Here is a 20883-nt window from a genome sequence, read left to right as displayed (position 1 = left end):
GCTCAGATAAATGGATTCAGTAATTTAATCAAACAGCTGCTCAAACAGGAGGAAACAGTGACTTTGGTCTTTGTTGGGGACTATTTTCAGTGGCGCATTAATCCACACGTGGTGCTGTAGTGCGTGTTTGTTAGCAGGAGTCAGTCTGTGATGGTTTTCATCCATCCATCTTCTGTACAGCTTGATCCGTCAGGGTCGCGGGGAGCTGGAGCCTATCCCAGCTGACTGCGGGTGAGAGGCGGGGTACACCCTAGACTGGTCGCCAGTCAATCGCAGGGCCGACACACAAAGACAGACAACCACACACACACTCACACCTAGGAGCAATGTAGAGCAGCCAGTTAACCTGATGTGCATGTTTCTGGGATTGTGGGAGGAAGCCGGAGTACCCGGAGAAAACCCACACAGACACAGAGAGAACAAACTCCACACAGAAGAGCCCAGACCGGGGTTCAAACCTGGAACTGTGCTGTGAGGCGACAGTGCTAACCACTGTACCACGGTGATGGTTTCAGTCTGTACATATATATTCACATAAAACAACAAACAGGGTCTCTGAACTTTTATCAAACAGTGCACTTTAATACCAGTGTGTCAGTGTCACTGTTGATTTGCAGACAAAAAAAACAAACTACAGTAAATGATGAAAAAAAATGAGTAAACGTAAAACTTTTACAGGTTTAAGGATCAGGAACCAAATATTTTGTGTTCCAAAAACCAGCTTTTCTGCAGGAAACAACAAATTATCAATAATCTGATGATGATCAGTCATGAAGATCTTTGATGTTGGCACAAACTTTATCAGTGAGAGGCAGCTTCAGTCCAAACTCCTCGGTCCATCGTTTGAGTCTTTATTTCCCAGCGACCGCAGACAGCTGGTCTCTGATGCGTCCCAGCCCATCCAGGATGGTGTCCAGAGACTCCCTGCTCAGCTCCACGGTCACCGTGGAAACAGTCTCGGCGGCTGCTGATGGACACGGATCCTCCATCTGACACCAACACGTCACACACGAGATTATCACAGATACATAGAGTCATGGCTGGGCACAGTATCAGACTGAACTTTATTATCTGTGTAAAGTTGTGGCTGAGTTGTTGAGTTGGACTCTGTCAGATCTGACAGGTGAACAGAATAAAGTGTGTGTTGCATGTAGATTCAGACCTGGGACATGGTCTAGGTCTGTACTCACCTTGAGTTGAACCAGGCAGGTCGGAACCGACATACGACTGACTGAGTCTGAGCCGGTCACCATGTCAACTCTCCAGTCCAGCTCCTTCAACTGAGGGAGAGAGACTACACACACACACACAGAGTTTAGAGCCTAACACACAAACAGCAGCAGTAGATAAAGCAGACAACGAATGAAGCTGAACTCACTCTGATCACCAACAGCCTCCGTCCTCCATGTTGAACTGAAAAACACCAGAGGAAGACGTGATGTCATTACAATTGCATCATACTGAATCAACCAATCACTGACATTTCTGTGAAGTTGCTTTTTGAGTTTGATCCTGTGAAACCCGTCCTTCATGTTTTCTTTCTGTGAGCTGCAGCCGCAGACCTTACTGTGACTCAGTCACATGAAGCCTGTTGTGTGAAAATGAATGATGGACGTTATCTCTACTGAGTTTGGGTAAAAGGACAAATTATCACCCTGTGAGGTTTTATGCATTTTTGGTCTCATTTTTTAATGTAAATACAGAAAGAAACTTTTTTAGAATGAGAATGTGCGGCCACATTTTATTGCCTCTGGCAGCGTGTTGTTGTGCACTGAGACTCTGTGGCAGCCCCGTGGGTGGATCAGTAGGGTTCAGTGAGTTTTTTGGAACTGACCTGTTCTCCAGCAGGATCTTAGTGATCAGGTTCTTCAGACTGGGGTGGAAAGATTCGGGGAAGAGAGCAAGGATCTGCTCAGGAGAGCTGAGGTTGTAGAAGAGGACATGATGAGACAAGAGGTGGAGAGACTGGACCAGCTGGAGGAAAAACAAACCGCTCAGATTCAAACTGGAAACTTTTCTCCACATGTTGCCCTATCACCGTTATCAGTGTCAACATTTATTCTCTGTTTCTTTTTAAGTCCAGTTTTCACTGACAGAACTTCAGAACAATATGTGTGAAATCAGCCTCTTATTTTTTTTTTATACATTTCTCTTCCAGATCATCTCCATCATACACAGAGTCAGGTGTGTATGTTACCTGTGCAGCCTGGGCTGCGGGGATGCTGAGTGTCGCTGCTGTGCTCTCTGCGAGCCTGCGACTCGGAGCTCTGTGACTCTGAACACAAACGTCTCTCACTGCGTCTTTAGACGGAGCCTGAGGAGACAGACACAGCACCGGACACGTGGTCAGTGTGAGAGTCACCACCTCCACAAAACATTACACAAACAACGCTACAGGAGCAGTCACAGACGAACTCGAAACTTCAGAACTTCTTTGATTTTTTTTAAACTGAGAAATTTAAATTAAATTAAATTAAAAATTCATCATTTCGTCGCTGGTTTCTGTTTGCTGAAGGTCATTGGAAACTGAATGTTATAATCAGTATTTCAACCGTTTTATTCGCTTTAACTCAACAAGACATAAAAGCTGTTGTGTGCATAAAGGTCACATGTATGTTTATTTCTCTTTCTTCAGCTGTGCTGCCCTTGTATTTGCTGCGGGTCCATGGGCACCTCCCTGTACATTGTTGTGTTGTTATTAGTACTGTGTGAGCACCTCCTTTGTATGAACACATGTGGCCGATAAAGCTGAATCTGAGGCTGTGTAATATAGAAGCTGCTAATTCACATCGGAGAAGAGTTTTAAACTTAGTTTAAACACATATTTCCACAGTTTTCCACTTTCTGCGGTTCAGATCATTTTGAGCTGAGCTAACGGGCTAATGGAAACTCCTCCGAGATTCAGCGGCGTCGTTTAGAAACAGGAAAAAAGTCATCGGCACAGTTTTATTCATGTTTTCTGTTCTAGGTTTTAAAAACAGCAGACATGATAGATCGATACCTTTAAAAGAAGCTGGAAGTTGCTAAAATCTTCGCTGGAAATATTCGCTGCCATGTTGCCACATGACCTTAACTGCGAGTCATGTGACTAAAAGTCATCGCTACTGCTCATGGGAAATGAAGTCCAGCAATTGGACATATTAAAAGATATCAAATAAAAATATGTGTGTAAAAAAACAAATAAACAAACAAAAAAGAACTAAAATTGTGTGATTTGGAAAAGCAACAGAAGAAGAGAGAGACAAAAACAAAGTTCATTTGCAGAGCCAGTTATTTGTCCTTTGTCATTTATGACATTTCTATAGTGTAGACGCTTCTGATCAATCCCACATTTCGATCAGCTCCTGAATGCAGCAGGTGACAAATATTTTACAATTATCAATAACATCAGTGAATGAATAATTAAACCAAATGTTATTCCCCAAATCAGAAGCTGTATGATGATAAAACATCTTTAACCACAAGTTATGTACCGGAAACCGACCTCGTGACAACTAATAAATCCCAATATACAGTTATTGATCATTAGGTAAATAGAACTGATGAGTTTAAACCTTGATGATAATAATAATAAGAGTAATGTCATGTGTCAGTGTCAATATTAGCAAACAGCCTGTGCTGATAAATGACATGAAATAAATAAATCCAACAACATTTTACAGAAATACTGATGATAATAAAAACTCAGACATTCCACATAAATAATGTAAAAAAAATTGTAATGTATACAGGTGTAACGTCACCTCATTAGATAAATCTCGCGATAGCAGACTAATAACCTACGGGGATCCATGTGTGATCATACATGGGCTTTTCATAATTGAAATAATAAACTGTATCATAGGGAACAAACCGGAGCCATTTATAATAAGAAATAACAGTGAACAAAGCCGGTTCCGGTGGAGGGGGTGGCTCGGTGCCGGGACTCTCTGCGGGGGACGGAGCATTTCACACGGGATGGAGGCTGTCTGTGTCCGGCGGCGTCTCTGCTGATCCCCGGCCTCCGGTGAAGATGTCAGTGTCCGGGATGAAGAAGCAGCTCCATAAAGCCAGCCAGGTAACCGTGAGGAACCGGCTCAAACCGGATCCCGGAGGAGGGGGGAGGCATGGTTAAACTCTGTGTACTGATTCTTTTTGTCCTTCGTGGGTTTTACTGCGACACAGGGCCTGCTGCAGTCTTCATTATCGATCCATCAGTTCAGTATCGATCCATCAGATCATAAAGACGTTAATGATAATTAACAAGTCATTTATCCCCGTGACTGATGTTTCGTCCTATTGAACATCAGCCTGCTGTGAGCACATCACTCATCCAGCACTACTCACAGCTGTTTTTGCATTATTATTAAAGCTGAGGTGAAGCTTATGTGAACTATTCACGTCCTGCTCAGTAGTTTGATCTGCAGCAGTGCATCATATTATTTTCCACGTGTTGTTCATCAAATCTGGTGAAGTTATGAGTTAAACAGCAGAGAAACAGCTTCTGCTGCTGTTCACTCCTGGTACTTGTCCTATTGGTGACTTCTTACTATTATTAGTCTTGTTACTCTCATTTTGTGGAAGCTACTCTGTGCTGTGTTCTCTTTCCTCCTGCTCGTCTCTTCCTGCAGCTGCTGAATGAGAGGCTGATGGGAGCTGAAGGAACCAAGATGGACGAAGACTTCCTGAGGATGGAGAAGGTAAAACTCACTGTTGACGGTGAAATTTCTGTTCAGCCATAGATCAGCCTGGAGGTGGATGAACTGACGTCTTCCTTTCTCTTTCTCTGTCTCTGTCCTGTGTCTCTGTCTCTAAGTCTGTTGCTGTGATCCACACACTGCTGGTTGAGCTTCTGTCCAAAACCACAGAGTTCCTCCAGCCAAACCCAGGTACTGTCCTAACCGCAGGCAGAGAATCTAACCCTGATGCTGCTGCTCTACCTTCCACATAAAGTGAATATCTGTGTCACAGCTTTCAGAGCCAAACTGAGCATGCTCAACACCATGTCCAGGATTCGAGGTCAGGGGAGGTCAACAGGTTACCCACAGGCAGAGGGTATGCTGGGAGATTGTATGTTGCTGTACGGCCGAGAGCTGGGAGCTGCTTCTGAGTTTGGTATGATCTCTGTCTCAGCACTGATGTTTCAGATGTTTCAGAGTTTTAAGATGTTAGGTTTTTTTGTTTGTCTCCTGTTCAGGTGGAGCTCTGGCTGGTGTTGGCGACGCTCTGCAGCAGGTTGCCCAGGCCAGGGACGCTCTGGATGTCAACGTCAAGCACATTTTCATCGACCCCCTGCAGGACGTCCATACCACTGAGCTGAAGGAGATCAGGGTGAGTGGACACACACCACCATCACTCCATGTGAAGGGGTCAGTATAGAACAGTTAACGTTCCTCAGGACTCTGGAATCATGTAAAGAAAACAGAAAGACAAACACTGATGTTTCTTTTTTTGGTTTGAGTAACAAGGTTTCATGGTCAGGACCAACAAACTGAAGCCAAAGGTTTAATCATCACAGCCAGGAAAATGTGGAACACTGGACCTGCTCAGATCAGAATCTGAATCAGGACTCTCTTTTTTCTGATTCTTTCCTCAGTATCAGCTGAAGAAGCTCAACGGTCGTCGGCTGGACTTTGACTACAAGAAGAGACGAAAAGGGAAAGTCCCCGTGGAGGAGGTCCATCAGGCGTGGGACAAGTTTATCACCTCCAAAGAGCTGGCAGAAAGGAGCATGTTCGTCCTGCTGCAGAATGACGTGAGTTTAACCAGGTTAGGTTTCAGGAGGACTGTCAGTCATCAGGGTGGATGTGTGAAGGTCTGGCCTCGTTCAGATGGACTCTGTGAATGAGAACCGGCTTTGCTCATGAAGATGAGCAGCTTCTTTTATGCGCTCAGCAGGTGAAGTCCTGAGACTTCATCCATGTGTGTGTGTGTGTGTGTGTATGTGCTGGAGTGGAGTGTGATTGGCTGGGTTTTGTTGTGTATCTTTAATGATGTTTCCTCCTGCAGGTGGATCGGCTCAGTCATCTGGCCGCTTTGGTCGCAGCGCTGCTCGACTTCCACCGCAACGCCCACCGCATCCTGCTGGGTCTCCATGGTAACCTGCAGGCTAGGTGAGCCCAGGTTTAGCACCCACAGAACATGTCACTAGCTTTGCAGATATTTGGTCAGAAATCAGGGTAGTGGACATATTAAAATGACCTGATGATGGCGCAAGATGAAAAGTCAGAGAATCACCAAAGTCAGTAGGATTCATCCTCTGGGGAAGATTAATGTTGGTACAAGATTTCATCATGATTAAAAAAATCATTTGGGTTTTATTACTCCTACACCTTTAACTTTTAAGGGCCTACAGCCACACAGGTGTGGGCTGTGTCCTGTTCACATCGTCACACCTGTGTGGGAGACAGAAGTTACACATCATTCTGATTGGTTGGTGGGTTTTGGTGGCGTCCTGTAATTCCACCACAGCTCCTTCCAACTTCAGCCTGAGCAGATTAAGTGGAATCACCTGTGTGTGTGTAACCATTGTTTCACACACGTTGTGCTGTATGTGTTGAAAACAGACTGACTGCTGCCAGTAACAAACCGAGGCGACGCCTCAGACCCAAAAACATCCGAGTCAGAAGTGAACACGACAGCAGCGTGGGATTTTACCAGCAGCCGTCAGTCACATGTGCAGTTTCCTCAGGTTAGTTTCACCACCTCATTTCTCTGGAGTCGTGTTTAACTGTGTCCATTTTTAACTTGGATTTTTAAATATCTTTCTGCAGGAGAGCAGTTCACAGATTTACCGTCCAGACCAGGCAGTCCCATCTCCTGTTACGGTAACATCTCCAATTTCACATATATGTTAATCTTTATGTTCAGTAAATATATGTTTAATTTCCCACAGACCAGGTGAGATATTCAAAAGTCTTGTTTTGTTTTTGACCTAATGTCCAAACTCCAAAGATGTTTATTTCAGCAGATATTTGGGATTTGAGCTTTGAAAATAACTCAAACTAAAACTGTTTGATTTTCAGAATAGAACAGCTTTTTACTGATGCACATTCAGCAGATTATAGTGGGTTTTTTTCCTATTTCCTCTGCAAATGGTTCAGCTTCTATTTTCACAATCGTTATTAAACATAATGTTCTCTCTCTCTCTCTCTCTCTCTCTCTCTCTCTCTCTCTCTCTCCCTCCCTCTCTCTCTTTCTCCCTCTCCTCTCTCTCCCTCGCCCTCTCTCTCTTCCCTTCTCTTTCTCCCTCTCCCCCTCTCCCTCTCACTCTCTCTTTCTCCCTCTCTCTCTCTTTCTCCCTCTCCCTTTCTCTCCCTTTCCTCTCTCTCTCTCTCTCTCTCTCTCTCTCTCTCTCTCTCTCTCTCTCGTTGTCGCTCTGCCTGTCTCTGCATCTTTTGCTCAGCTGACAGTAAGCTGGTCCTGGATCAGCCCTGTTGCCGGGCGATGTACTCTTTCCACCCAAACCACGAGGGCGAGCTGGCCTTCAGCGAGGGCGACATCATCGTCCTCACCTGTCAGGTTGACGTCAACTGGTACGAGGGCGAGCTGGGCGGCCAATCAGGACTCTTCCCTGTCAGCTACGTGGATGTGCTGGTGCCTCTGCCATTACCATGACAACATATCAAACATACATGGACTTCAGTCTGAAGTCAGAAATACGATGTTAGATGCTGACAGATAATATGCAACTTTTCAGCTTCTTATTTGCACTTTTTCACAGAATCAGTTCTAAAGGAAAAGAATAGGCCATAGTTTTTACTGCAGAGCACTTTAGTAAAGTTTAGTGTCTGATCTCATGTTACACTTTAAAATCCCTCAGAGACGTTTTTGCACCTCAGTGTGTTTTCCCTTTAAGACTTTTAGCTGCATTTCCTGCACAAAGCTAACAGCTCCTCCCTTTCTCATCACTGCACTGAGTCCTGGAGACTTAGACCCACCTACAAACTGCAGCCACCTCTGATGCTGCCTGTGTTTTCACAGGTTGCAGACAACGTTGAATAGACCACTGTCTGGGTAAGTCCACTGTAACGCTTAGTTTCATGATAAGTACAAATAAAAATAACATTAAGTGGGTTTCATTTATACTTAATGCTAACAGTGTGGTGGGTGGTGGTGTGTATTGTGCATGTGCTCAAACAGAGTTGTTGTAACTTGTCGGCACTTTGTCTGAAGCTTAATGAGACTGAGGTCAGGAACATGTTAGTTTCGTGTGTATAAAAACTGTGTGTTCAGATTGTACAGGTAAAACACATGAATCATAAAACCAGAGAGAGACAGGCTCGCTGTGGACAGAGGACACTGTGTCACGTCCACAGAGTTCAGTAAAATGACCAAATCGATACAGATTCAAAGGTCACACCAGAGATCAGGTTCACATCCCGACCCCCACCAGACAACCAAAGCTCAGGATCTTTTCCTGACCTGAAGCAGGTGCTGTGAGTCTGAACAGAACCAGAACCGCTTTCATGATGCTGGAGTCACTGCAGGTGGATGATGAACTGTAGATCAGAGATTTAGGAGGAAAACAAACATTTTACTGAGATGTTCAGCGCGTTTGTGACTTGTCAAATATGGTAAATGAACATTCCCAATTTGTAGGCAGATGTGAGAGTGGTATCAATATGAACATCTGACTCTGTAGAAGGAGAAGAAGAGGATTTCCTAAAATATCAGACTATCCCTTTAAAGCACAGAGTGATGGAGACAGTTAAACAGTGAGAGGGAAGCTTCACTGCTGGTCAGGGTTAGGGTTAGACCGTCCTGCTGTGGTGCACAGAGCACCACTGTAACAGGAAACTGCTGCTTCTGCTGTTTTTCTGCTCATGTTCATTTGTCAGTTAAAATAGACTGTAACAGATCAACATAACAGACTGTATGTACAGTAAGACAGCAATGACATGTACCTCCCAAAATGTTGGACTGCTCCTTTAATAGAAATCAAGTCTGGAGACTTGTAGTTAATAAAAATACAGCACTGTAGTTAATGATTACACCGTTGACTGTAGTTGACTGATAAACAAATCAATTCACATGAATGTAATGAAATAATGTGTGTGTGTGTGTTTGCGTTGGCAGAGGATGTTAAATTATAAATTCCTCACATTAACATTGTCTCAGTTTTGACCAAAAACCTTAAGGTGAATATTGTGTCTGTTATTTTACAATTTTAATGGAAATAAACTGATTTTCTTCAGAATCGAAGCAAAAGCAGGAAACTCAGAGAACCTGATGTATTGGTCTATTAATCTGCTCCTCAGTCTCTGCATGGTCCACCTGATGTTACGAACCTGACGGGACATAACAGGAATCTGCCTGTTATTCCTCTGACCACAGAGATATTTGTTGTGTAAAGACATGGGTCACTCAGAATGTATTTCTGCAACAATTTATCTGAGTAACAAAATGCTTTCATGTCTGTTTCCAGCTTTTTTCTTGACTCAGTAAAAACTCAAGGTCCAGAAGTGAGATGTCTGATTTTTATTTTGACAATTAGATGCATATGAATTCACATCATCACCAATAAAAGAGAAGAAGTAGATGTAGATCAGTAATTTGACACTCAAACAAAATCATACCAACAAAACATCATGCAAGGAAATGTACATTTACACACACACAAATAAGCTGCAAACACACTGCAGTCAGTTCTGAGATCAGAATCAGAAACACTTTATTGCCAGGTATGTTACACATACAAGGAATTTGACATGGTGTTGTTGGTGCAAAACAGACAAATTGGACTGACAAGTCCCATAACACACTTAGTTGAACAAGAAAAAAAATTTTTAATACTAAAATAAGAGAAAGAAGAAAGAAGTACTAAGGGGAAGAAACAGTCTGTACAAATAATAATAGTAATAATGTGCAATGTTGCAAAGTAGATGTAGTGCAAAGAGATAATAATGCCATAGGAGCGTTAATGTAACGCATACAGAGCTGAAATTATGTTAATGTAACATAGTCTGTATTGGGGAAATGAGGGTCTGTGCTGTTTGGGGGGAAGGGGATGGGGAGCTGAGTTGATGAGGGTGGCGGCAGAGGGAAAGAAACTGTTCCTGTGACATGAGGTTTTAGTCTTGATGGACCGCAGCCTCCTGCCGGAGGGAAGTGTCTTGAAGAGAAGAATTTATACGCATTCAGTGAAATCTATCCCTCCATCCATTTCCCGCTCTCTACCCAGCAGCAGTAGTCGCTGAAGTTGTTGTTGTAGTTACAGCCTCCTGCCGGCAGACGTCGCAGTATCAGCGGGTCGCGCCCGTTTCAAACTTCCTTCTGCGGATTTAAACTTCCACCGGAAGTTAGCTTGTCCTCTTCTATCAGGCCGATCCAACATGGTGGGTAAATGTTTAATGTCTATCAGAACTATCGAACCGAATCCTGGCGTTTTAACGGTTTATATTCCCCGTTAATCTCCGTCATGGAGACCGGGCGGTGTGTTTTATCGGATTCCTGTTATATTGATGTTAGATGATCCAAACGGAGCGTTTTATTTGCAGTATTCTGGTGGAGGGTCGATGCTAACGGAGGAGGCGGAGTAGAGCAGTTTTCCAGCTGAATGAGCCGTGGTTTTTCATGACGTTTTATCGGATTAACTTAAAGTGAGCCGCAGAATGACACTGTTTTATGTTGTGTTTGCACATGGCGCGTTAAAATGGTTAAATTTCATTTCATTACCAGTCACCGGGAGCTAGCTGCACAGGCTAAACCGAGAGTTAGCCTCTCTGTCGGTTAGGGAGCTCTCGGAGGCTGCGTGCAGACGGTTTGGTTTCCGAGCAGACCAGCGGGAAACTGCGTCTCATATTCGTGTCAGACCGAGATCAGCATGATGCGAAGTCTGTGTATTCGTGGCTGTTATTAAAGTTTCCCCAGTAAGAAGAGCGGTGATCGGGAAGGTTCATCTCACTCATCCAGATCATTCAGGTTCAGGTCACAGCAACGTTACCTGCAGGTTAACGGGCCATTTGTCCGTGAGGCTGCGGTTCATCAGAACCAGATTTGAGATCAGAGTTCAGCGGGTTTGATTCACATTTCTGAGGCTTTAGAAACAAGTCAGCTGCTTCATGTTCGACATTATTGATCCAGATATTTTGTTATATTTGAATACCTGATTATGTGGTTCATCAATTGTAGAGTGCATTAAGAGACGAATACTAAGCAAAAACCAGTGGTTAGAATTAGAGCTGTGGCGATTAATCAAGTTGATCAACAGGAAATGAATTTACAGCTGTTTTGATAATCATGTACTTTTACACAGCTCAGATCAGCGTGTAAAACACTTAAACATGGACGCCAGTTAAAGTCTGTTCTCTCTCTTGTTGTACGCATCAGAGTCTTTCACATCTCTGTTTTTGGCCTGTGCTGTCAAAGTGCTTCAACCCCAGTCCTAACTGAGGCCGCGACTGACAACAAAATGTCTGCAGGATACAGGATTAAGACTGAGTAATGAGTGTGTCATTTGGGTTCTGTCTGCAGGGACGAGTCAGGACCAAGACGGTGAAGAAGGCCGCAAGGGTCATCATCGAGAAATACTACACCCGGCTGGGAAACGACTTCCACACCAACAAGAGGGTGTGTGAGGAGATCGCCATCATCCCCAGTAAGAAGCTCCGCAACAAGATTGCTGGGTGAGTCCGTCCCTGAGCAGAGGATCAGTGTTTTTATTTGTAATTTGTGCTGCCCTGTATCGAAAGTGATCATGGCGTCCTGTAGCCAGGTCATTGATAGTACAGGAAGATGAACCTGCAAGCCTTTCCCGTGTCTGAAGGATAATCTCTTCCTGTCAGACCCTGGTGCTCGCAGACAGTTGAGTAACATCTGCATAAAACACCAACATTACCATCAACAGGTTTGCTGTTTCTGGGCCTGGAAACTGGCAGGCAGGTTACCAGCTGATGCCAGTTGCTTAAGAGACAAACTAAAAAATGATCTCAAATGAATTTCACATCACAGATGATGATGGCCCATGAGTTTTGTGGGTTATTGTCAGCAGTGTCAGAAACCTGTAGTCAGTGGTGACTGCGTTTTGTTCATCGATTGTTTTCTTGTTGTTGTGGAAAGTCTGGCTTGTTATCTCCTGTTATCAGAGGACACTTTAGGCTGTATTAAGCATGTTGTATTAATTATCGTTGTACATGTTTAAATAAACACATACAGCTTCAACCAAACAGAACTTTCCTCCACTTTAACAGTCAGTTTCAGCACAAACCGAGCAGACAGTGTGTGGGGTCTGGACATCAGGCTGATATCTGCAGACAGCCCAGCAGCTGTTCAGACTGCGGTGGCCTTTATCTCATTAGCTGTGTGCAGAACTGTTTTTTCAGCCTGACTCACTCGTAGATGTGACTGTTTAATTTTCTGTGAGACAGTCACAAGCAGCAAAGCATCTGGAGTCACATCCGGTTCATAACCTGCAGTCAGTTTACCAGACTGCCAGGACTTATGACAGCTAATAATGCAGCTTGTTATCTACTGCACAGAAGTGACCTGTTTGTGCAGATTGTAGTAACAAATTTTCACCATGTAGACATTTTATACATTGTGTAAACTTGCAAATCCAAATAAATTATATTAATTGAATTTATTTCTCAGCTCTATCTGAACAATCCTCGTTGCTTCTGTTGTGTTTCTGTACTTACGGTGACAGACGAACAGTTAAAATCATGCTTATCAGTCTGGAATTGCCTGATGTTGGTTAACGGAGTTTCACTTTGAAGTGTCATGAGCTGCTGGGCTCCAGCTCAACTCTGTGAAGTGTGACGCTTGATCTGTACATATGTCTGAGGTTCTAACAGCTGTGCGCTGACTGCTGTCTGTGCAGGTATGTGACACATCTGATGAAGAGGATCCAGAGAGGTCCAGTCAGAGGAATCTCCATCAAACTGCAGGAGGAGGAGAGAGAGAGGAGGGACAACTATGTACCAGAGGTCAGTGAAGGCATCACCACACTGGTTTTCACCACGTCAGTCACACAGACAAATGTCATGTCATGTCACCTTTCACCACAGCTGAGCAAAGGGAGCGAATATGAGCTCTGCTGGTCGCCATGTCTCCTGTATGTCAGCTGATCTGAGGCTGTAAACTGAGGACAGCAGAGGACCTGGGTTATATCTGACCCACATGTGTTACGTCTGCTGATATTTATCTCTGGTGTAAAATAGTAAGAGATTCCTCACTGATTGTTGGAGGAGTCATTGAGCTGGACCACCGGACATGATGGGAGGATGTGTGGTGAACATGCAAGGAGCACGTGGACTGTTTGATTTGTTTCCACGTCCTTTCCTGATGTCAGTGTCTCCTGTATCGAAAGTGATCATGGCGTCTCTGTCGCCAGGTCATTGATAGTACAGGAAGATGAACCTGTGAGCTTTTTCCCGTGTTTGAAGGATGATCTGTTCCTTTTGAACCCTGGTGCTCTCAGACAAACCTTATGATGCGTGAGATCAGCTGTCAGACTCACTCACTGGTTTCCGTGCGTTTCTCTTTTTACAGTGTGATAGTTCTTTCCATTCTGTACAAGTAACAAATGCATACAGGAAAGGATTAAGCAAGAAATCTGATGTTTCATGTTATTTCACCGAAGACAAAAAATTGTAAATGAAATAGATAAAAATAGAAATAGCCCATAATATGAAATAACCACAGGATATAAATATGTCAGCTCCCGCTAACAAACTGTCAGAAAAGAGGCGGAGAGACATGTTCAGGTATCAGTGAGGCTCTTTGACTGTTTCAGTATAAACTTCTGTTCCCATGGTACCAGATGTCACCTCCTGATGTCAGAGAGCAGAGGTCACCTCAGTTCAAACTAACTTCAACTTCCTGTGTGTTTACCTGTGCAGGTGTCCGCTCTGGACCAGGAGCTCATTGAAGTTGATCCCGACACCAAGGAGATGCTGAAGCTGCTGGTAAGTGTCTGTAACAGGACAGACCGTGGTAACCATGGTTACTGATTTCTGTTGCTTCGTCACAGTAGCGTGGTTCAGTAAAACATAGGCCCACTTCGGTTAATCTGGCTGGGTCAGGTCTCTGATCACATGGTCCACTGTGATCCCAGCAGGGGACGTACTTTGAAATAAACCTGTACCCAGAGTGAAAGGTCTGGAGGTGTCTTATGTTAGTTTGTGCTGCTGTCGGTGTTCAGGTCTGACACGTTCTGGAACCGGTCTGTTTGGATCGGGTCTGTCTTGTGAACTGATGTTTCTGAGGTTTTCCATGGGTTCGTTTTGGACCAGTAAAACGATTTATTTCAAATGGTCTGAGGGATCGTCAGAGTTCAGCAAATAGAGTGAAATGACTGATAAAAGAAAAAACTTCTAAACTAAAGTGAGGTAGAGGCAGGATTAATGAAGTGATGGAGCGTGGATCAAAAGGAAGCAGCTCAGTCTGAGCCCCTCGGTGGTTTTACAGGACTCGTCTCTAACTATATCACAGCACTGGCTGAGTGTTAAACCTTATCCCGAGGAGATGTTTGAACAAAGTTTTTATGATGCTAGAGAACATCTGAAGGACTGCACAGCACAGCGTAACGAGGGGCTTTAAGACGCTGGTCACTAATGGTCTGTGAGATAAAGTTTACAGGGTCACAAATAGTTTGAGGAGTTTAGAGAAACTTCAAGAAACTTAATTAGAAATGTGTTTTTATTGGTTGCATGTAATCCGTCTGCCTCCTGTAAACAGCAGCTGTTAGCTGTAATAGAAGGAACGCAGTGTCTTCAGCACTGTTCAGCCTGTGTGTGTCTGTGTGTTAATGTTTGAGTTAAAGAGTGAGAGGCTTTAATGGGTCCAGGTCCTCCTCCTCCCCACCTACCCCACCCATCAATGTGTTTTCCTCTGCCCTGTATCGAAAGTGATCATGGCTTCCTGTAGCCAGGTCATTGATAGTACAGGAAGATGAACCTGTGAGCCTTTCCCGTGTCTGAGGGATGATCACTTCCTGTCAGACCCTGGTGCTCGCAGACAGCTTCTCTCTCTGAAATCTGCATTTTCCACGGTGTTCTCTCAGTTTAAACCGGTTCTCAGACCAGTTTCTCTCCTGTTCTCCAGGACTTCGGCAATCTGTCCAACCTGCAGGTCACCCAGCCCACCGTCGGCATGAACTTCAAGCAGCCCCGAGGAGTCTAGACGTCTGTAAAGTATCTTCCTAATAAAACCCTTTGGGACAAAAACACTCTGCTGTGCAGGACTGGTGATTTGTGGACGACTCAGTTTCAGAGGTTTTTATCCTCAGAGCATTATTGGTGTTAAATTATCTTTTCTTTTTCTTTTTTTTTTTTTTTGCATAAATGTAGGTTTAGAAAGACAGGGGAAGATTTCCTGAATAAATGAGAGAAATGAGTGGTCCTCGTCAGTTTCTGCACAAACTGTGCTGTTGGATTCGTTTCATTGACAGTCACAGGTGAAAAGCTCATGTCCAGAGGGTCTCAGCAGCTCCTCCAAGAAAACCTTTTACATTTAATGGTGAAGGTCTGTCACTTTAAATGATCAGGAGAGTTTCTGCCTTAACTTTGATCATTGACTTTGGCCACAGGAAGAAACAGCTAAAGGTGTTTGCTCATCATTTAAAGACTGGACTTTAAAATTTCGTACTTTGTTGTTAGAAAACTGTTACACCTGTAAAAATGAGATCGTTCAATGCAGACTCAGTCTCAGTCTCTTTCAGGCTGCAGAGGCATCTGTCTCCAGAGCAGCAGTAGTAGTTCTAGCCCTGAAGAGGGTGCTGTACCAGCACGGATCTGCTCAGCTGAGGCTTCTCCTTGGTCTCTGGTCTGCCCCCGATCATGACAGAACATTCTCCTAATGTGAAATGATGGTAAGACTCAGTTTCCTGCAGGTTCTAAAACCTAAAGTTAAAAAGTCCTCAGTTCTTTAGTCGTTGCAGGAATCATCAGAACTGAAACTGATAAAACCTAAAATCCAAAATACATAGTAATAATAAGATATTAAATCTCAGTCCGGAGCCGAGACTCTAATAAACCCTGAACTGTTTTGCTGTCACATCATTTTAACAAGCAGTGAGACAAATGGAATGAAACAGAAGAGTCGGTGGAAAAAAAAAATAAGATAAAACACCTTTAATGCAACACAGGAGTGGACAGAAAGATTGTCTTCACATTAGGTTAATAGAGGATTTATTCCACTCTAAAGGCTATTTTACATCCTTCGAATTTTCATATGTATTTGGAAAATATACATTTATAAATAAACTCTCGCTGTGCTCTGTCTTCTGATTGGCTCATAAGCACTTCAGCAGGAAGAAGTTACAGAAAGCTCCTCGGGGACAGTCACACATCTTTCCAATACGAGATCCTTTTCTGACGGCGCAGTGCTCCCCCAGGTCACACTGGACGAAAAGAAGCACAGTCACACGCTTTAATCATAACTTTATTCATAACTTTAATCATAACAAACGACACGCTCTCGTCTCATCCTGGAAGAAACGTTAATGTTCCTGAGGCTGAAATCGTTTGTCTGTGATGAGCTGACACATCAACCCTGCACCAAGACTTCATCACAAACACAGTGAAGGGGCCGAATGTCAGATACATGTTGAATGCAGTACATTTACCGTGAGGTGAGACCTGAGGACGGAGTCTCATACATACTCTGCTTCTGATCTGAACTGATGAGAAATGTTTATTCTGAGCTTTGACTGCTTTTGTATGAATAATATAAAACCTCACAAATACACTGATACACAACCAAAGACACACACACACACACACACACACTGAATAAAATGAAGCATTTTCCCCCACAGTGACTCACAGAGGGGACCTGTCCATATTTCTTCTCCCAGGGATTAATCCTCTTGGTTTGCAGTTTCTCCAGGACTTCATGCAGGGCGCCCAGCTGGAGAAAAAAAAAAAAAAAAACACGTCCACATTAGACACAAAGCTGACAGAGAGGAAGCACAGTGGCTTAGAACGAGTTAGATCTTTATATGAGCGGATTTTGGTGCAGTCAGAGCTGCAAGTTATCAACCAGACTCTGTTCGTTTTTTCACCATTTGTACTCTGAACCAGACTAAACTGAGGCGGTTCTCAGTCAGTTTAACTGTTAGTTAATCATTTTCACAAAAGCATTTACAAATTCTTCCACCAGGTTCTGATGTACACAAACACGTACGAGTCTCACTACATTTGTTTTACAGTGACTTATTACTACGAACATTAAAGTTTAACATCAGATTCAAATCATTCTCGAGGTAAATCAAACCAACCAGATGCACAACATGAATCTGCTGCTTCCATGTTAATGCATGTTTTAATAATTCAGTCATGATATAATGTTTGTATAGTGACCACTTTTATAATTTAAGTAGATTTAGCTGATAATTAATACTAAAAAAAAACCCTAAACAAAACCTCAAGTTCAAGTAAAACTAAAACAGGTTTTAAATTTTTTTTTTAAATTTTTTTTTTTAGCGTGGCGGTAAAACACTACGTGATTATTAATATTCTTCTTCTCCTTCTTATTAATAATAATAACAATGACATAAATAATAATAATAATAAACAGAATGTGTATGTAGAAATACGTTTTTAAAAGTGTATTCAATTTAATTAACGACCTCATAAATTAAAAACGGAAACTGAAAAGACAAAAAAAAATCCAGAGATGATGATAATTAGACTCATCATCATCATCATAAGCCGTGATTAAATGTGAAACGCGCCACCGTCTGTTTGGAACCTGGAGACCTGAATCTGACCCACCAGTCTGTTGGAGTTGTACCGGTAGTCCTGGACCTCTCTCTCGTCCCTCTCGGTTTCTGTCCTTCCCGCCGGGCAGAGCGCGGACAGCAGCGCCGCGCACAGCATAGCTCGCGCCCACATGGTGCCGAAAACGAACCAGAGAAAAAACAAAGTTCCGCGAGCTTCGTTCCCCTCTCCTCCAGGTGTTTCTCACCAGCTGCCCGCACCGCGCGGGATGTTTGGATGAACCGCCCCGCCTCCTCCAGCCTCCGAATGACGTCAGGGATACGGCGTCGGCTGTCTCCTAGTGACCTCAGACGGACGGACGGACGTTATCACTGTAACTGAGACGTGCAAAAGTTCCGCTTCCACAGAGACTAACTGCTGTCAAAGTCCTGCTTTTAACCGACACAGGTTTCAGGAAGTAGTCATGCCCCGCCACTAATCCCTCTACACATAATTTGACCATTATTAACATAAAACAACAGGAACTTTAAAATACTAACGACAGTAACGTTGACACCGACTGAAGTGACATAGAACAGAGGACGAAGGGTCTGATGAGTGACTTCAGTCATGAAAAAGGTTTCTTCAGGATGAAGTGATCTGGTCTGATAAATGCCCCTCGTCCCACCCACCCCTGAAAAGAAGCAGAATATTTCAGAGACGAACTGTCAGGTTGGATCTGTGTGAAGAAACAGCTGGTGGAGCCTTTTCATATTTAACTTTAAGAGCAGGGGAAAAAACACAGCTGAATATATTTCCTACCCTCCAGTGCTTCCATTTATATTTCATTTTAGTGTGCAGGGATGAAGGTATTAATGTCCCCAACCTTCACATAAACACAATTTAAACCCTTCTGATACACACACGAGCTGCATCTTCAATCCTCTGATGGTAAACAAACAGGCTGCACTGAGGCTTGTGCTCAGGTCAGCAGAGGATACGGACTGCTGAGACACGCTGCAAGCCAACATTATTGCTACTGTTCTAATGCAAGACATGGAACCTGAGTGTTTGATTCTGTGACGTTCCACAGCAGAACCAAACCTGTTAGAAACATCAGTGAAGATCAGTGAGGATAAGATGAGCCTTTAAGTGTCGCAGCAGCACAAAGACAGAAGAGAAGTACAGGTAAAGAGAGGAGTGCAAAACAAAGACTTAAAAACTGAATAAGAATGAAAATAAAACTGGACACTGAACATGAGCATTAAATTACAAGACCAGCAGAAAACACCCAGAACCCATGTAATAACAGAGCATAACAGCATGTACCAGGACAATATGTAATATGATTCATTCTTGATGTTTGTCTGTGTTAATAGAAATATAATGAAATACATTATATAGTTCAGAAAGGTTCACAGATGAACTGTGACTGTGTGTGAAACGATGAACCTGATGACAAACAGCGGAGATTTAACCAGCGGGACCAACCATGAAGACCCTTCAGGTAACACATGAAGTTTGTCATCATTCATTTTCCCAAGGCATTGTGGGGACAGGAAATAGTGAGATGTGCTCATATCAGAGGAGTCAGAAAACATTTGGCTCCCACCAGTGGCCTCACTGTGGTGGGTCAGGAGACTATGGGCCCCCAGACTTAGACATGTAAAAGGCCCCTCAGCTCTCCTACATCAGACCCGCAGACTGAAGGTGATGTTAAACCATGGCTGTGTCTGTTTGTTGTTCTTGTTTTATGTCTCCCTGTTCCAGATTGCCACGGGGTCCCAGACCCCTTGGGCCCTTGGCCTGTGCCCTGTAGGCCTGTACAGTAATCCCTCTGTGAGTGAAGTCCATTTTTGGGGGGCTTTCCTTTTTTTTTTTACCTTGTTTTCTTAAGACTCAGGCCCTGGTATCCAGTGCTGCAGAGGACACCGGATGCTTGGTGATAATACATTTTTGTTGATATCAGGTGTTTTTTTTTTTTTTTTAACTTTATGATGATCCCAGACTTTTTATTTATGACCACAAACTGAGCAGATTGTCATCGTAAACATCCAGCCTGTGGACTCTGCAGCATCCAAATCCTCCTGCTGTCAGCAAGGCATTAGAGCAAGGATGAGAGCATTGTGCTGACGTGAAGTTGACGCTGGCCACACTCAGAATGGAGAGTAAACAAAAGAAACGGTCTGGGCATTAAAGCAGCTCCTGGGGCGAGTTTGGCTGTTTGAGGAGCTCGACTACAAATAAACCTGCAGACAGAAGTGAGGTAAGAGGTTTAAAACCCGCCGCCTTGTTCCACCTGGCTCTAGGGCTCAATTTGGTCTGGGATTGTCTCCATAAACACCCCCTATACAGCTCCATCCTCTCCACCCCAGCCACCCAAACAATCCTGCAGACTTGAGGATGAAAGCTGTTGGGATTCACGGCAAAGAGAGTCTGCAGCAGGATGCAGCTCTGAATCTTTCCGTCATTTCTTCATCTTCTTGTGGGGGAGTTTGATCCTCTGTCAGGATCTGGGCCTTTCTTCCTCTAACCCCTTTAACTTAACTCCTTTCATAAAGAGTCACTTTAGGAAGCAGCCATGTTGTGTTTTATCCTTCATTTGAGAATTACTGTTTGGCACTGATGGAGGAAGCATTCAGGTCCTGTACTTGAGTAAAAGTACTAATACAGGATTAACACAGGTGTTATTCTTCCATCTTTGTTGCTTTCTGTTGTCTCTTCTGTGTTTTTAGCATCAGGTGACATGAATTTCTCTGATACTGAAGCTTCTCTCTGGAATAAAACGAGTAAGAAATGCGGCTGATCTGAGCACAGACATTTTCAGCTGCATAATCACTAAAATCCCAGAGAATATATGTGAAGTTTGCACCATCATCCTTCCATCCGCTCAGTTTCTCTGTAATCCTCTCAAGGAAACGGCGATCCAGCTCCATCAGACCCAAATCTGATGAGTCTGATGGAGCAGCTTCCTGCACAAACCTCGACACAAAGCTTATCACGTCTGAACGAGCAGCTAATTACCTGCCGTTTAATTACAGCTGCTATCTGATGTGACCTGTCGCACTTCCTCAGTTTTCAACTTCTGTACTGCTGTTAAGCCAGATATGAAAACCTCATTCACAAAACTTGGAGGGCCTGACCAGGCACAGGCTGAAGGGCCCGAAGGGTCAGAGGGCCCCTGGGTGGGCGCCTGTTTGAAGTTCTTGTTAGAAAGTTGATCAAATGACGACAAAAAGACTAAAAAAGATCACAAAGAGAA

The 20883-nt window shown here is 43.6% G+C and overlaps 4 protein-coding genes and 3 non-coding genes across 7 annotated transcripts; 5 read left to right on the top strand and 2 right to left on the bottom strand.

Annotated features, from left to right (window-relative positions):
* Positions 1 to 556: 556 nt before the first annotated feature.
* On the bottom strand, positions 557 to 3082 carry commd9 (COMM domain containing 9). The gene is made up of 6 exons (XM_041037612.1): positions 3002 to 3082; positions 2198 to 2314; positions 1835 to 1974; positions 1379 to 1413; positions 1191 to 1294; positions 557 to 989 (listed from the first exon to the last, which is right to left on the bottom strand). Exons 1-6 carry the CDS (start codon positions 3053 to 3055, stop codon positions 852 to 854), a joined length of 588 nt encoding a protein of 195 aa, XP_040893546.1. The 5' UTR covers positions 3056 to 3082; the 3' UTR covers positions 557 to 851.
* Positions 3083 to 4009: 927 nt separating this feature from the next.
* On the top strand, positions 4010 to 7596 carry sh3gl3b (SH3-domain GRB2-like 3b). The gene is made up of 10 exons (XM_041037614.1): positions 4010 to 4057; positions 4611 to 4679; positions 4796 to 4868; positions 4951 to 5094; positions 5177 to 5310; positions 5576 to 5734; positions 5989 to 6092; positions 6546 to 6670; positions 6753 to 6806; positions 7385 to 7596. The coding sequence occupies exons 1-10, from the start codon at positions 4013 to 4015 to the stop codon at positions 7594 to 7596; spliced, it is 1119 nt and encodes a 372-aa protein (XP_040893548.1). The 5' UTR covers positions 4010 to 4012.
* A 2688-nt stretch (positions 7597 to 10284) lies between these two features.
* On the top strand, positions 10285 to 15148 carry zgc:114188 (uncharacterized protein LOC541327 homolog). The gene is made up of 5 exons (XM_041037613.1): positions 10285 to 10316; positions 11455 to 11606; positions 12800 to 12905; positions 13821 to 13886; positions 15025 to 15148. The coding sequence occupies exons 1-5, from the start codon at positions 10314 to 10316 to the stop codon at positions 15100 to 15102; spliced, it is 405 nt and encodes a 134-aa protein (XP_040893547.1). The 5' UTR covers positions 10285 to 10313; the 3' UTR covers positions 15103 to 15148.
* On the top strand, positions 11659 to 11784 carry LOC121182762. The gene has a single exon (XR_005894161.1). It is a non-coding gene; the product is annotated as a small nucleolar RNA SNORA71 (small nucleolar RNA).
* Positions 13275 to 13402, top strand: LOC121182760. The gene has a single exon (XR_005894159.1). It is a non-coding gene; the product is annotated as a small nucleolar RNA SNORA71 (small nucleolar RNA).
* On the top strand, positions 14815 to 14940 carry LOC121182761. The gene has a single exon (XR_005894160.1). It is a non-coding gene; the product is annotated as a small nucleolar RNA SNORA71 (small nucleolar RNA).
* An 853-nt stretch (positions 15149 to 16001) lies between the features above and the next one.
* cart2 (cocaine- and amphetamine-regulated transcript 2) lies at positions 16002 to 17842 on the bottom strand. The gene is made up of 3 exons (XM_041037615.1): positions 17697 to 17842; positions 16747 to 16830; positions 16002 to 16321 (listed from the first exon to the last, which is right to left on the bottom strand). The coding sequence occupies exons 1-3, from the start codon at positions 17814 to 17816 to the stop codon at positions 16214 to 16216; spliced, it is 312 nt and encodes a 103-aa protein (XP_040893549.1). The 5' UTR covers positions 17817 to 17842; the 3' UTR covers positions 16002 to 16213.
* Positions 17843 to 20883: the final 3041 nt, after the last annotated feature.

This window comes from Toxotes jaculatrix, chromosome 5 (assembly GCF_017976425.1).
Source record: "Toxotes jaculatrix isolate fToxJac2 chromosome 5, fToxJac2.pri, whole genome shotgun sequence".
In the NCBI taxonomy this organism is placed as follows: domain Eukaryota; kingdom Metazoa; phylum Chordata; class Actinopteri; family Toxotidae; genus Toxotes; species Toxotes jaculatrix.
The sequence above is the reverse complement of the archived record's forward strand: the minus strand, read 5'-3'. Positions and strand labels throughout refer to the sequence as shown.

What these genes read in the sequence shown, in the direction of transcription:
- sh3gl3b (XM_041037614.1), top strand. Translation starts at nt 4,013, where the DNA reads ATGTCAGTGTCCGGGATGAAGAAGCAGCTCCATAAAGCCAGCCAG. An exon ending in ACTTCCTGAGGATGGAGAAG is followed by an intron (nt 4,680 to 4,795) that starts GTAAAACTCACT and finishes TCTGTCTCTAAG; the next exon opens with TCTGTTGCTGTGATCCACAC. An exon ending in GGGAGCTGCTTCTGAGTTTG is followed by an intron (nt 5,095 to 5,176) that starts GTATGATCTCTG and finishes TCTCCTGTTCAG; the next exon opens with GTGGAGCTCTGGCTGGTGTT.
- cart2 (XM_041037615.1), bottom strand. Translation starts at nt 17,816, where the DNA reads ATGTGGGCGCGAGCTATGCTGTGCGCGGCGCTGCTGTCCGCGCTCTGC. An exon ending in GGTACAACTCCAACAGACTG is followed by an intron (nt 16,831 to 17,696) that starts GTGGGTCAGATT and finishes TTTTTTCTCCAG; the next exon opens with CTGGGCGCCCTGCATGAAGT. An exon ending in AATATGGACAGGTCCCCTCT is followed by an intron (nt 16,322 to 16,746) that starts GTGAGTCACTGT and finishes CTTTTCGTCCAG; the next exon opens with TGTGACCTGGGGGAGCACTG.
- zgc:114188 (XM_041037613.1), top strand. An exon ending in GGGACAACTATGTACCAGAG is followed by an intron (nt 12,906 to 13,820) that starts GTCAGTGAAGGC and finishes TTACCTGTGCAG; the next exon opens with GTGTCCGCTCTGGACCAGGA. An exon ending in AGGAGATGCTGAAGCTGCTG is followed by an intron (nt 13,887 to 15,024) that starts GTAAGTGTCTGT and finishes CCTGTTCTCCAG; the next exon opens with GACTTCGGCAATCTGTCCAA.
- commd9 (XM_041037612.1), bottom strand. Translation starts at nt 3,055, where the DNA reads ATGGCAGCGAATATTTCCAGCGAAGATTTTAGCAACTTCCAGCTTCTT. An exon ending in CCGCAGCCCAGGCTGCACAG is followed by an intron (nt 1,975 to 2,197) that starts GTAACATACACA and finishes TTTTTCCTCCAG; the next exon opens with CTGGTCCAGTCTCTCCACCT. An exon ending in CCTGCCTGGTTCAACTCAAG is followed by an intron (nt 990 to 1,190) that starts GTGAGTACAGAC and finishes TGTTGGTGTCAG; the next exon opens with ATGGAGGATCCGTGTCCATC.